This window comes from Dromaius novaehollandiae, chromosome 3 (assembly GCF_036370855.1).
Source record: "Dromaius novaehollandiae isolate bDroNov1 chromosome 3, bDroNov1.hap1, whole genome shotgun sequence".
NCBI lineage: Eukaryota > Metazoa > Chordata > Aves > Casuariiformes > Dromaiidae > Dromaius > Dromaius novaehollandiae.
Genome location: NC_088100.1, coordinates 83149773 through 83162384, shown reverse-complemented (window position 1 = coordinate 83162384; position 12612 = coordinate 83149773). Strand labels below are relative to the sequence as shown.

Here is a 12612-nt window from a genome sequence, read left to right as displayed (position 1 = left end):
TTTAAGTTCACATCCCACAACTAGAATGGAAAGACTAAACAGAGGAGGAGGTAAAGAAAGATAAAGTTAAAAAAATTGGGAGAAACACACATGAAAGGAAACAGAAAATGAGTGGAATGAAAAGCAGTCTCTAAAGAGGTTGAAAAGTGTAGATGAGGACAAAAGAGACATAATTTAGAATGGGTTTAGTATGGCTTGCATAAGTCTACAACACATATACATACATTCAAAGACACCTGGTTACTGGGGACTTGGATATCTATCCCTAACATATTCCACCACCTCTCTTAAGAATGAAAATGTTTCTTTGTGCTATGCAGAAATGACTCATTGAATTACAAAAGGACTTCTCAAACTCTTAAGCTGTGAGTTGGCTTTAAACGTTAAGAGGTTTACAAAACCTCAGACTGCATCATCATCATTCTCAAAACATCCTTGTGAGACAGACTAGCAAGGTAACACTTAACTAAACCATGAAGAACTGTTATGACTTTCAAGAGGTTACAGAGCCAGTCAGTGGCAAGACCACAAAAGGAATCCCAGGTTCCTGACTCCTGATCCCCCAAAAGCTCCACAAACGCTATCCTCTGAATGAACTCCATGCTAAATCTCAAAACTCAGAGCAAATGAAGGTGAGATTTCATCTCTAGGCTACAAATTATTTTTTCTGTCATAAAATCTACTATAAATTGGAGCTGTATGGAGAGAAGATGCAATAATAGTCTAGTTGAATTTCATCCTGGATTTAAGCTCACAGATTTACCTGGACATGGAGCCTTCTCACATTTTTCTGTTTCACGACCGTTTCCCACACAATTTTTCCCACCCATCTGAGGAATGGGGGAATTGCAGAGGCGGATACGAGTGATATTTCCTATTCCACAGGTAACTGAACAGGAAGACCAGGGAGACCAGTGACTCCAGCCACCATCCTGACGTACTGCCAGAGAAAAGAACAAAACTCAAAGAAATAGCCCACCTGCAGCAGTAATACAAACTCAGTGTGAACTTACCCTTCTAATAAGCCTCTCACCACATATGAATGTCCTATCACTTTCCTACCACTTACAAAGCCCAGCATTTCAGTTCAGATGTTCAGGTACAACTTTCTTAAGAATTGTAATGACCAACACAGGACTAACATGCATGTTAATTATTTTATTTAAAAATAATTTGTCCCAATAGAACAAGTACTTGTTTTAAATAAACATTTGGACAACTGGTAGCTTGAGCATTAACCTTAGGTACTATAGTAGCTTGGATAGAGAGGCTCTGTGCAACAGTATGAGTTACAGTTCTGAGAACAGAGTTTGATACTTGTAAGTGCCATAGATGTAAAAGCAGTTTGATATTTTGCAAAAATTTCCTATAATTATTGCATTCCTAAACACTATTATGCAAATGGAATGTACCAATAATGATGAATGAACGGCAGATCAATATCCTCTCTCCATGTACATGAACATGAATCACGTGTTGTCTCCAAATAACCTCAAACAAGCAACAGTTTGTAATGTGAAAAAAGGTCAGCTACTACGTCTCATTTAACAGAGCTGAGGCCGAAACACATGCATACGAAACTGACAGGAAAAGGAGGAATATCTGAAATCGGAGAAATGACAAAAAAAAGAATCTAATGATAGCTACTGTAATTATGCCTACATGAGTGTTTGAATACATACAGTTCTGACTATGAAGTGTTCATAAGAAAACCAAGAGAAGGTTGTTTTTGCTAAGAGAAGCAGGAAGAAGCTTACTGGAATTTTATAACTTACTGCGATGGTCGCATTTCTTAAAGCTGCACATTCTTGTCTGGATGTGCGGGCCTGTACAAGCACTCCTGGTAACATCGCATGACCTTCCCCGCATCTGGGTGCCAGAGCCACAAGTAACTGAGCACTTTGTCCAGTCTGACCATGGTGACCAGCCTTCCTCACTGTCATCAGCTGCAGAGCAGAAGATACAAAGAAGTGCTTAGCATTGCCTGCAGCTTTTATCCTCCTATTTGGGAGACTTCTACTTCTCTTTTGTGGACCGTATGCTTTGTGCTTTAGCTCTCTCTTGTTCTGATTCTGTTTTTCCAAGCTGCCACTGAAGCTGGATAATTATTTTAATGTAATCAGAGGTTATCCCAGATTAGAATCCTGAGTCTGAATTTTCCTATATGGCGTATGTTTACTTGTGGCATTGACCTTTGGAGGAAGAAAGGCATCTTATCTCTAGAATGGACTGAGTCAAGCACTTGGCTCCCACACACCCTTAACTTTGGAATATGGGTCAATATGGTGAGAGGTGGCTCCACTTCTGAACACAACATAACCATAAATGCGATCAAGAGCACATTATGGGAGTGTGCCCTATGCTTTGAATAGGCAAAAACCTCTGAATACATGTATATTGCAGTGCATTCATTTCTATTTAGAACATCTAAGCAATCAAAAAAGTATTGCTAGGTTTTTTTCCTGTAATAGATCTGTCCAGTACAGAATTCACATCAATTTCACTAAAGCTATTGTCACTCTAGTTCACAATCCGCAGTGCTATGTTAAATACACCTTGCCAATCTGTTCCATATAAGTAAAGCGTTATAACAAAGAGAGGATATATGACAGAAGAAATAGAATAACAGAATCAAAATAACGGAGAGGAAAAATAACTTGCACTCTTAACAAATATTGCATCAAACTACATGAAATTTTTGACTGGGAACCTACACTTCCTCCATAAGGAGGCAGGAAGACATCCTAATCTGTATTAGTCTGTTTTAACCAGGAGGTATGGAAAAGAAACAGTAGCAAACAGTGCAAACTAACAAAAATCCGAATGCCCTGCCTTGGAAAACATGACTGGGGAGGAATATGCATCTAACTTTGTGCCCAACTTAGCCAGGTAAGTTATCAGGTTACTCCTAAGCTAGGAATATAATCACTGAAGAGAGAACAACTCTTCCAGGAGGTAACTTAGAGCAACTACATTATTTTTTATGATCCTGGTGAATAAACAAGCTTTTCTTTGACCTTACCTGCCTTGACCTTTTACTTGTTTTGACCTCCCTAACCCACAAGTAATGGTTTTAAAGACTGTCAAGGGGTGCATTCTCCTTGGCTAAATACTCACAATGAGAGCAGACTGGACAGCATTCACCTTCAATAAAAGATGGATCAGCACAAGAGACTGCTGGGCAGGTGATTTGATGGCACACAATTTTAGAATCCTACAGGCAAAGAAACCAACATACTGGCTTATGTTCACATACAGAAGGAAATAAAGGTTGACATCTCTGTAAAGGTTTATGTGGTGTGGAAATTCTTTGATTTCTTCTAAGTATCATGGGAATGAGGAGTGGTTTTGTTTTTTTGTGTTAAGTATTTCAGTAAGTCTAGGCCAAGATCTGAGTAAATGTGACCAGATCTGGATACCTAAGTTCGAGTAAAACTGCTGTCCATTTCTGCAGAGAAGAAGAATGCTTCTAAAGTCTTACCTGGCAGGTACACTTAGTGCAGCTATCTACAATCCAGCTTTCATTATCTGAAAAGACACGGCCATCCTGCCAGCAAACTGATTGGTTCTTGAGTGTTTTGTTTGGTCCAATCAATTCCCACATAATTTGGTTCTCTTCAGACTAAAAGATGAAAGAAATAAAAAAAAAAATACTGTACCTTGTAAAGCAAATCATTTCAAGAAAGACAAAAGCCAAAAAAAACACTACCACATTTAATTATTCCATTAAAAAAATCTTCTACTTTTACACATTTATGTACATAAAGAAAACAATCCTTCAGGTACTGCAATACTGCATAGTGATTCTTCAGCTAATGTAGACCACAGCTACACAACCCTAAGGAAAACCTGTTCTTAGTAGGTTTCTTTTCTCCAGCATGATTCATCTTTAGATGGGAAGACTTTACTCCTGAGACATATGGCATATTAATAAGCATCCTTCAGAAAGGATTAACTTCTTCACAATTAGAAGCAGGCCAGACTTCAGCAAAATGCCACCATATTACTTCAATTGCAAAAATCCCATGCATTTACTTACAGTTAGGTACCCTGTGTAGTCACTTAGTGGTGTATTTATAACAACGCTTTACCAGTATACAGGCAAAGGTTGAGTTTCTTAATTTTCAATTGCCAAATCTGCAGTATCTTTCAAAGTCTTGATTTCACCCTGCATATGCATCTGTATGTCTGTATGTTCTTTCAAACCCACCCTGTGAAAGCCAAGCCTAATTAAAGAGGTTATACTCAAGAACTACCTTAGTAGTCGCTTTGAAAATGCAAGTCATATCTACAAAATGTAGATATACAGACAGGTATACACATGTGCATACAGATACCCTTATCAACCTCCTCCTCTCTACTGGCAGGGACCAAAGTTCCAGAGCAAAAAGAAGAGAGTACTGAGCAACAGACCTCTTTCAGTTCTTAAGACTTACAGGTACCTACCACCTTCTGAAGGTTATCAGCTAAGTTGTTCACCACAATGCGCAGGCCAGTGAGTTCAGTGAACATCGTTCCCAGCTCTTCACAGGAGCGGTCACAAAACTCCGCCTTCTTTTCTGTTTTTTCACCAACATACTCAGTTGTGACAGCAGGGCTCAAGTGAAGGATTTCAGTGCTCTCGTTGATAGTGTTCACTTCCGCTGGTAGGAAGAGAGCGAAAAAGAAGAGTTGTGTATACAATGTCTTTCCACAGATTACAGGTGCTTGCTGAAATCACTGACTGGCTTCTACAGATAGAAAATCGTTTCATGCTCTATTATACCCATGAAAAAAAGAGAGGGGTTAGATGTTGACTGGTTCCAATTATAGGGTTTTCCTTTCCAAAATTAAGATCCGAGCTCTGTTTCACACAGTCCTCACTTAAGAACATTGTTGGCAGTGGAACACATCCCCTTATGAAGAAAGCGTAACAAAGGATACAATATCAAAAAAAAAAAAAAAAAAAAAACAAAAAAAAAAACACTCGTTTTATCCTCTGAGAGCCATGAAAGGTTTCAGATTTTTTCCACAATCTGTCATGTTTTCTCTATACAGAAAAAATGGAGGAGAAGGAGCTTCCTTACAGAAACCCTTGCCATTGTTCTGCCCATTCATCCTACAGTTACTTGGATCAAATTCGGACCATTCTGCAACTTAGAGCAGCCTCTGGGCTGCTCTGTGTCACACTGCCTGCTGTCATTCTCAGAGGAGTGATTGTAATGATATTTTAATTCTGAAGTGAAACAAAGGTCAGGCTGAGATCAGGCTGAAAAGTTGTTCTGTTATTCCAAATATTCCTCCATTAGGAAGACCTTATGTAAAATAAAACTTTTGGTGTATTATAAAGGGAGAACTGAACGTGTTCTTAAAAAAAGTTTAAAAGACCTTCCTGTCTATAGCAAATTCTTGAAAACAAATATAACAGAAGATATCAACAGTAATTAAAAAGAAAAAAAAAAATCAAATAATCATATTTTCTTCCATACAGCTGTCATTAAACTGAAGTTTTGTGGGCTTTTTTATTTCCTGCAATAGTGGTAACTAAATAATACAGTCTGCCTTCTGTTAAGCATTTAGTTCTTCACCAAGTAAATATCCTTTGGCTTCCCTGGAAGCTTCATGTAAGGACTCTAAGATATGTTCAACTTTGGTATCAGCTATAGAGAAATCCATCCTCCCATGTCTCTCAATAAAGACTTAACAGATTTAGTAATACTACAGGAACTCATGGTTACCAAATAAAAAAGAGAAACAAAGCATAAAGCAATTTATAAGGAAGAAATAAGCACAGGAATGTGAGCCATAAAAGGCACACTTCTAAATAAGCCAATGCTATTCATTGTTTATAAGTCATAGAAGGTGTCAATGTTATAAAAATTTTGAGGACTTGATTGGATGCTTGATTATACAACATAAATCACAAGGGACACCACAGAAAAAAAGCATTACATTTAAATGTACAAGTAAAGGAAATGGGAGCAGAATCATGCTTCATTCATTAAGTCTAAAAGCATAAGACAAAGAACCAACTCATAAAATGATATTAAAGAATTATTTCTCAATCATAATTAAAATGATTGGTTTGACGTGTTTTTCAACAAGCTATGAAGTATCTGCCCCTAGCCAGGGTGTACAGAGAATTGTCTGTAGTGTTCCAAAGTTTAACTAATTGTCTATTTTCACTTACAGGATGGAAAAAAAATGATGTATCACATAACAGGTCAGAACTCTCTCTTTCATAACTGTTTATTTCAACTGCTTTGAGTCCATGAAAAGAATGCATTTTTCCTACCACATTGAAACATTATGTTTCTCAGATTCCCCCATAACATTTTTCAGGTCATTAATTTCATATTTTTCAAGCCAACATAGAGCGTGCCTTGACCAGAACGTTCTAAGGACATTATTAAAGCTGCAATCTCAGCAGGAAACAAAAACCAAAACTATGTTTGAAGAACTAAATCCACACTTCCTACTGGCACTTGGCAGCAAGTGAAAGAAGATGCCTGGGGATCACTGGGAAATCAGTTCTCTGCTGCTGGCTTCCTGCTAATTTCCTAAGGACTACATGATCATCTTTAAAATGAGAAACCATAAGAGCAGATTGTGCATCCTTTCACATATGCAAATGTCATTCTGTTGATCTAGCTAAGGAAGGGATTTTACTGATGTATCTGTTTAGGTGTATTTTTGTCATCTCTTCTACTCAATGCATGTGTATAAGTCCTCCTTACAGTATCTGCAACACACATGCATACACACCCTATAAACATATGCATACCAATACACAGACACATATCATATATATCATATTTTCATTGCAAAAATTTCAAAACCTGGCTTCCTTTTGAAGTTAAGCCTTCTTATTGCCTAATTATTTATTCTTCTGAACAAATAAGGAAAAGAGTTGAGCAGTTCACTCATTTGCTCAGTGTCTTATGTCATGACAAAGTAAGATAAATAATGGAATTTCAGAGTTTTGGATAAAACCCCAAAGTCCTGACTGCCTTACATACCCACCATGTTCCTCTGATGGAATCAGTTGTCTCTGATGCTCAACTGAGCTCCTGCAAGTTACAAACACTGGAAAGTAAAATAGTCAGCACCTCCCATGAGCTCTAGTACAAAAATTTAGTATGTATTTAAGATCGCTAATGAACATCTTCCTATTATAACCCAAAGGAACTCACTTTGGTTTTTACTATCCAATAAGAATTCTCTACAGTTTCAATGTGATCTGTGTCATGGCCTTAGGATAGTATGTCACCATTGGCATTTCTCATCTTCAAAGTTAATTGAACCATATTAGCAAGAGAAGAAACCCTTACTTGGTTGGGTCCTTTGGCATCCTTTTTTACGCAGAACATCCTCTACTGAAGTGTCAAAGATTAACTGAATATTTTGCAAAAGACCCTGCAATAAAAAACAGTTAAAAGATAAGTTACATCAACTTCGGATTAATCAACAGTTGATCTGTCTTATCACCATGCTACCAGCTGAATTTAGCCATAGGTAAAGCTGTAAACACACACACACCCTACAATGCAGTAAACCCTGACACATGGTCATAAATTGTGTTCATCATCTTGTTATAAAATATTTGACACTATAAGCAACAAAATTAGGTGTTTTCTGAAATAGGTCATAATAAAACAGTAATTGATGAGCTGTGAGTTCAAATGTCTATTTCCATAGAGCATGTTTCAGGCTGTAGTCCCACAAGACATTGGCTATGACGGCAAGACAGCTTATGAAGTTCCTGCACCACCCCACTTCCATCCTAATTCCCATATCCCGCTGTCCACTCTGTTGTGCTGACATTACCCTGAGAAAAAAAAAAAAACTATAAAACAGACCAGTATCTGTTTCATTTTATAAAAATCTCAAAAAATAAAAAAATCATGTTAACCACAGATTATTTCAGAAGCCAATTTACGGTATAGCTCCAAAAACAGCTCTATCAGCAGAAGTGACTGGCCAACTTAGTCATTGAGGCAGGAATGAGGGGCTGAGGGCAAGAACTTCTGACTTTCCTGCCAACTACAGACTTTAGCATGTCATGCTCTGACTGGAAACTAGATGGCACAATAGGATGGAAAAGAAAAAGAAAAAAAAAAAAGGGCTTTTCAGAGTTTGAAACCATGAGTTCAAGTTTGATTTCAAATGCAAGAGAAAAGAAAACAAAGCACTTAGACCAGATCACTCCACTATAAGACAGGAAGTAGATTTTTTCATTTTATAGGAAAACTATAAAGTGTTTAACTGCTTCATTTTAAAACAAAAGGGAAACAAAAATGTTTTCCACAAAAAAGAAAAAAAATCTTTTGCAGGACTGATTAAAACATTCCATTCTACTTTTCTTCCAAATTTTATGGTATTTTTTAAAAATTGAAATTAAAAGCTCTTCAAATGGGAAACCAAAATATTCTTTAGGGCATGGGTCAACATGACATACCTCAAAAATTCTTCTCCCTACCCCTTATGCTGCTTTTTCAAATAAAATTTCACAAATACTGACAGTTTCCTGTGAATGGGACAGTTTTCAACAGCAAAAGTGTATCTTCAAGGAAATTGCCAAAGAGTTCTACAAATCACAACAAAAATATGACATATTCAGAAGTCTCACAGCTGGAGAAGAAAGCAGATGTTTGCATAGGAAAGCTCATATACCAGTTGTATTCACTTTTCCTGGACTTATACTTTACCAGCCCTTCACTTTCAGGAACACCCAAATTCACACAGTCCAGATCCAGCAATCAACCAAAAAACACTCTGGAAAAATTCTGCTTGGAAACATCTGTGACCCCATCAAATCCAACGGTTGTTGTGAAAACAAAGCTGTGCCTACTGTCTTCTTGAACTATTGTAGCTACATTCTTACCTTACCACAGATCTCATTTCTCCAGGTTACCTACCCTGAAATGGTTCTCCCGAATAGCTCCTTTCGCCACATACATTCTACTGTTTTCTGCTCTCAGTTGTTCGTAGAAAGGCTCCTCCAGGATGAAGCTGTCAATGAGGTCACAGCCAACATAGAGGTTGTAGTTCTCCCCTGTTACTTGCACTGTGAGGTTCTTCCATTGTGAGTCTGCGAGGTCCACGTCTTCCAAGGAAATCACGTTCTGGAAGCCATCCACCCAATAGATAAGGTCCAGGGTGTTGGCTCGGCCATTGGAAATAATCTCGAACTGCCTCTCACTGATGCCAGGACCCTCTAAAGCAAGAAGAGTGCCTCTAGATTGCCTATCCTGTCTCAGGGTGGCTGAAAGAATAAAGCCCTCATTTTGCCGTATGAGTTTGACAATCTTTTTTAATTTCTCTGGTTTACATGGAGGTATATGGTCAAACCGAATGAAACGATATGCTGGGTTAGAGGGATCTGGACCCCGAAACAATTTTGCTCCAACTGTCTTTCGATTTATGTTACTGATTTGAAGTAAATCGAAGGTAGTTTCCTCTTCCCTGTCACCATCTGAAAAAGTCAGTGTGCAACAATGTGATTACAAAAACTGTCATAAGAAATACAGCTCTGCACACTACACCTTGTAATTGCAGTTATATGACAGACTTTAATAAGAGTAAACCTAGTGCTTTCCTACTTCCACAGGCAGAACTGCATTTACTAGCAAGCCAGAATCATATTTTCCATCTGTCATTTTCATTTACATGGTAACTCTCTCTCCTTCTGTGTCTGCTGGTATAAATACACATTTGATTATATGACCACATATATTTTATAGTATTAGACAATACACACTTGTACATATATACATGTTGTATGTTTGTGTATATATATCTCTATTCATGTAACAATGTAATCATTAAATACATATATATATTTTTTATAAGTATATACCATATATATGGGAGAATTAGGAAGTTAAGCCAATTACTACATTTTGACAGTCATTAATAAAAATCAAATATTGAGAAGCCACATGGCCTTTTGTCAACAGGAAGCTAGATATATACTTTTAAAGAGTTTAGGCCAAGAAGTCTGATGGAAATGAGGGCTTGGCACTGTGCCAATTTACATTCCACTTAAATTTGCTCTGTAGAGCTTTTTCTCCCCACCTTTATCTTTTTAAAAATTCCATCTCACTTAGTGGTTCTGCTTATGTTACCTTTACCATACATTTGCACTGCAGAAGAAAACATCATAGCATTTTTTTCCTGAGATTATATACTTTTGGATTAAGGTTTGCTAAAGAAAACAATTTTTAGATATTTATTAGTAATAGGAAATCTTTATTCACCAGAAGTAAGATGCATCTACTCAAAAAAGCCCAGCAACTGCTATACTTTTCAAAAAACATACACACTTAAAAAAATGATTACTTTGTACACTGTAGGTCAGTTAAGTCTTTTTAAATCAGCTTTCAGCTTTGCAAGTTACTCTACATCCAGTTAAGATGTGTCAGAACTTACCCTGAGCATTTGAGGAAGCCCACAGGGTTATCAAGACAGTTAGCCACAACAGCCCACTCCTCTGTAGCATAACTCCTATGAATAAACCAAAAAGTAGTAAGTATAAAGGAAACAATCTTTTATCAACTACAGATATTTTAACTTGCCTCATGGCATGCCATAAAAACAATTCTCATTAAAACCAACTACATAAATAAAGTCATAATTTCTGTGTTGTTTATTGCAACTAAAAGTTTGCTTCTGCTTCTTCTTTCTTACTGATGATCATGACATCATAATTTCTAAGTCGAGGGTTAGTTCTGATGTCCAAAGCAAAATATTATGACATCAAGTGGAGGGAAGATTAGTTCTTGCAAGTAAAGCTCCTTTGTATGTCAGCGTCCCTAACAATGAAAAGAGCAAAGACACGCAGAAAATACATGACGTAATTTCCTCCAAGATTTTCCACAAGCTGGATAAGCACTACAGACAATACCAGATACAGCATATTAGTTGTTCCATATCTGCTTTGGATCACAGTATTCAGCAGACATCCAGCAGGATAACAGCATCGCACTAAACACTAGTTCTGAGTGCTGAGGATACTTTCCAGTACCTTTTTCCATTGTCATCAGACAAACTCCTCTCTCCATCTCATACGGACACACTCATTTATCCAGTTCTACAATATCCATATCCAACCATATCTGGAGAAAGTGACTTTTAAGGTGATGCTCATTTTGTCCAGCAGCATGAAACCATCACAAGCAGCACAGCTGTGCCTCCACGCCTGTGCACCCAGAATGAATGGAGCAGATGGAGTCACCCGGGGCGCGTAGCCGTGCATTCCTCTGGGTGTAGCCATAGTATTTCAACACTTTAAACACTCCGCACTATTTTTGGACGGATTCAGGGAAAGCACCTTTTACGGGGTGTCCCTCCCCCATACAAGGCTCTTATCTGGTTCCCCCATACGATTCCGCTACAACCGTCGACCCGCAAGCGCGGCGTCGCCTCTTCTACATCTCGGACGCCACTCTGCCGCGCTGGCACACGGCGCCGATGACTCCTTTAAAATCCTCCCCGCCCGCCCCGGCGGGCCCCGCTGCCCCGCCGGGCAGGTGCCGCCCGCCCTGTGGGGAGCCCCTCCGGGGCAGGCCCCCCCAGCAGCCCGCCTCAGCAGCGCACCACCGCGGCTCCGGGGCCGCCCCCGCGGTGCCACCCGCCGCCCAGCGGCGGCTCCGCGGGGCGGAGGGGCCGGCCGCGACGTCCCGCTCGCCGCGGCACCCGGTACCTGGCATGAGGGAGCCGACGGTGCGCGAGGGGCGGGCTGCTCCCGCGGCAGCGGCGACGCCGGGGCCGGGGCCGGGGCCGGAGCCAGGCGGTGCGCAGCGGGGTGCGGAGCGCGGTGCGGAGCGGAGCGCGGTGCCCTGCCGCCGGCGTACGTCCCGCCGCGCCGCCGCGCCGCCGCCTTTATGGGCCGCGGGCCGGGCCCCGCCGTCAATCAGCGGCGCCGGGCGCGCCCCCGGGCCCGCACGGCGCCGCGCCGCGCCGCGCCGCGCCGACACTCCCCGCAGCCCCCTCCCCGCCGCCCGCCCGGCTCTCGCTCACCTGCGGGGCGGCCCGACCGCGACACCCCGCCCGCCCGCCCTCCGCGGGCGGCGCCGGGGCGGGCCCAGCGGCGGCCGGGAGGCGGGGCGGCCCGGCCCTCCGCCGAGGGTGGACCGGGGCCCCTCGCCGCGGAGCGGAGGCGGGCGGCCCCGCTGTGCTGCGGCCCGCACCGCGGTTTCGCTGGCGGGGGCGAGCGCCCCGGCCCCGGCCCCGGCCCCGGCCCCGGCCCCGGCCCGGCGGAGCCCCGCGGCCGCAGGGATCGGCGGCGCCGGCCCGAGCCTGCCCTTGCTGCGGCGCGCCCGTGCGCTGCCGCCCGCGGCGCGGCGCGGGACCCGCCGGGCCCTGCGGAGCCGCCGGGGCTGAGGGCGGACGGGACCCGCGGACGGGGAGCGCGGCCCCGCCGGGATTTGCGGAAACGTCGGCCAGGAGCTCGCTGTTCTTGCAAGCTCTGCCCCAAAATTGAGCCTTCCACGGAGCTGCATCCTCTTACTTTTATGCTTTTTATTTCTAAATTACAGCGGCAGCTCAAAGGCAAGATGTGCCCCGGTCTTCTCCCCCACCCACCTCTGTAAACCGCTTATTGTAAGGTGGCCCGCAGTGTCTCAAACGACC

General features: G+C 41.8%; 1 protein-coding gene across 2 annotated transcripts in view; it reads right to left on the bottom strand.

The window, feature by feature from the left end:
• Positions 1-12060, bottom strand: part of THBS2 (thrombospondin 2) — a 34247-nt gene extending 22187 nt beyond the window's left edge. The window contains exons 1-9 of one of the 2 annotated variants that reach the window (XM_064509302.1): positions 12001-12060; positions 10411-10485; positions 8898-9454; positions 7311-7395; positions 4447-4643; positions 3482-3622; positions 3118-3214; positions 1776-1946; positions 764-940 (exon numbers count right to left, since the gene is read on the bottom strand). In XM_064509302.1, the coding sequence (XP_064365372.1) occupies positions 764-940; positions 1776-1946; positions 3118-3214; positions 3482-3622; positions 4447-4643; positions 7311-7395; positions 8898-9454; positions 10411-10480 (1495 nt within the window). In that variant the 5' untranslated portion in view covers positions 10481-10485; positions 12001-12060. The other variant, XM_064509301.1, reaches the window with a different exon arrangement.
• Positions 12061-12612: the final 552 nt, after the last annotated feature.